This window comes from Haliaeetus leucocephalus, unplaced genomic scaffold, assembly GCF_000737465.1.
Source record: "Haliaeetus leucocephalus isolate CR32 unplaced genomic scaffold, Haliaeetus_leucocephalus-4.0 Scaffold366, whole genome shotgun sequence".
Classification (NCBI taxonomy): domain Eukaryota; kingdom Metazoa; phylum Chordata; class Aves; order Accipitriformes; family Accipitridae; genus Haliaeetus; species Haliaeetus leucocephalus.
Window position 1 is genome coordinate 8,846 of NW_010972802.1, and position 854 is coordinate 9,699.

At 69.6% G+C, this 854-nt stretch overlaps 1 protein-coding gene across 1 annotated transcript in view; it reads left to right on the forward strand.

The window, feature by feature from the left end:
* Positions 1–7: 7 nt before the first annotated feature.
* LOC104835249 (sodium-dependent neutral amino acid transporter B(0)AT2-like) overlaps positions 8–854 on the forward strand; it is a 6,042-nt gene continuing 5,195 nt past the window's right edge. Inside the window, exons 1-3 of the mRNA XM_010573135.1 lie at positions 8–182; positions 260–417; positions 676–780. Coding sequence (XP_010571437.1) covers positions 8–182; positions 260–417; positions 676–780 — 438 coding nt within the window. The remainder of the gene's footprint in view (positions 183–259; positions 418–675; positions 781–854) is intronic.

An 854-nucleotide genomic window follows, 5' to 3' on the forward strand; every position in this document is an offset into this window, starting at 1 on the left:
CCCCGCCATGCAGAAGGCTCAGCCGGTGCTGGGGGGGGATGCTGGGCCCCTCCAAGAGGAGGAGGTGCCCCCCCGACCCGCCTGGACCAGTAAAGCCCAGTACATACTGGCCCAGCTGGGCTTCTCCGTGGGCCTGGGCAACGTCTGGCGCTTCCCCTACCTCTGCCACCAGAATGGGGGCGGTGAGTGCTGGGAATTGCTGGGGGGGGGTGTGGGTGCTGGGAGTCCCATCACCCCCTCACCCCCCTATCCCCTCCAGGGGCCTTCCTCCTGCTCTACCTGCTGCTCCTCTTCCTCCTGGGCATCCCCCTGCTCTTCCTGGAGCTGGCGGCTGGGCAGTGCCTGCGCCAGGGCAGCGTCGGCGTCTGGAGGAGCATCAGTCCCCGCCTGGCCGGCATTGGGCTGGCCAGCTGCCTGGTATGGGGCTGGGGGCCGAGGGGGGGGGGTCTCTGGAGGCCAAGGGGGGGGTCCCAGGCAGCGCAGGGCTCTCAGGGCACCCTCGGTGGATGTGCCGTGGTGGGGACTCTTGGTGCTGCTGGGGGGTCCCAGGACAGCACCGCAGGATGCTCACTGTGGGGGAGGCTGCATCAGGGGACACTTGTGGGGTGCGTGGGGGTCCCTGGATACCACCGAGACTCCCCTGCAGCAGGGTCCTGGCTGACGTGCCCCCCGCAGGTGTGCATGTTTGTGGCGCTCTACTACAACGTCATCATTGCCTGGAGCCTCCTCTACCTCGCCCGCTCCTTCCAGCACCCCTTGCCCTGGCAGAGCTGCCCCAGCGCTGGCCCCAATCGCACAGGTGGGGGTCCCCAGGGAGCCCCAGGAGGGGGGTCTCGGGGCACCCCAGCCCTGCC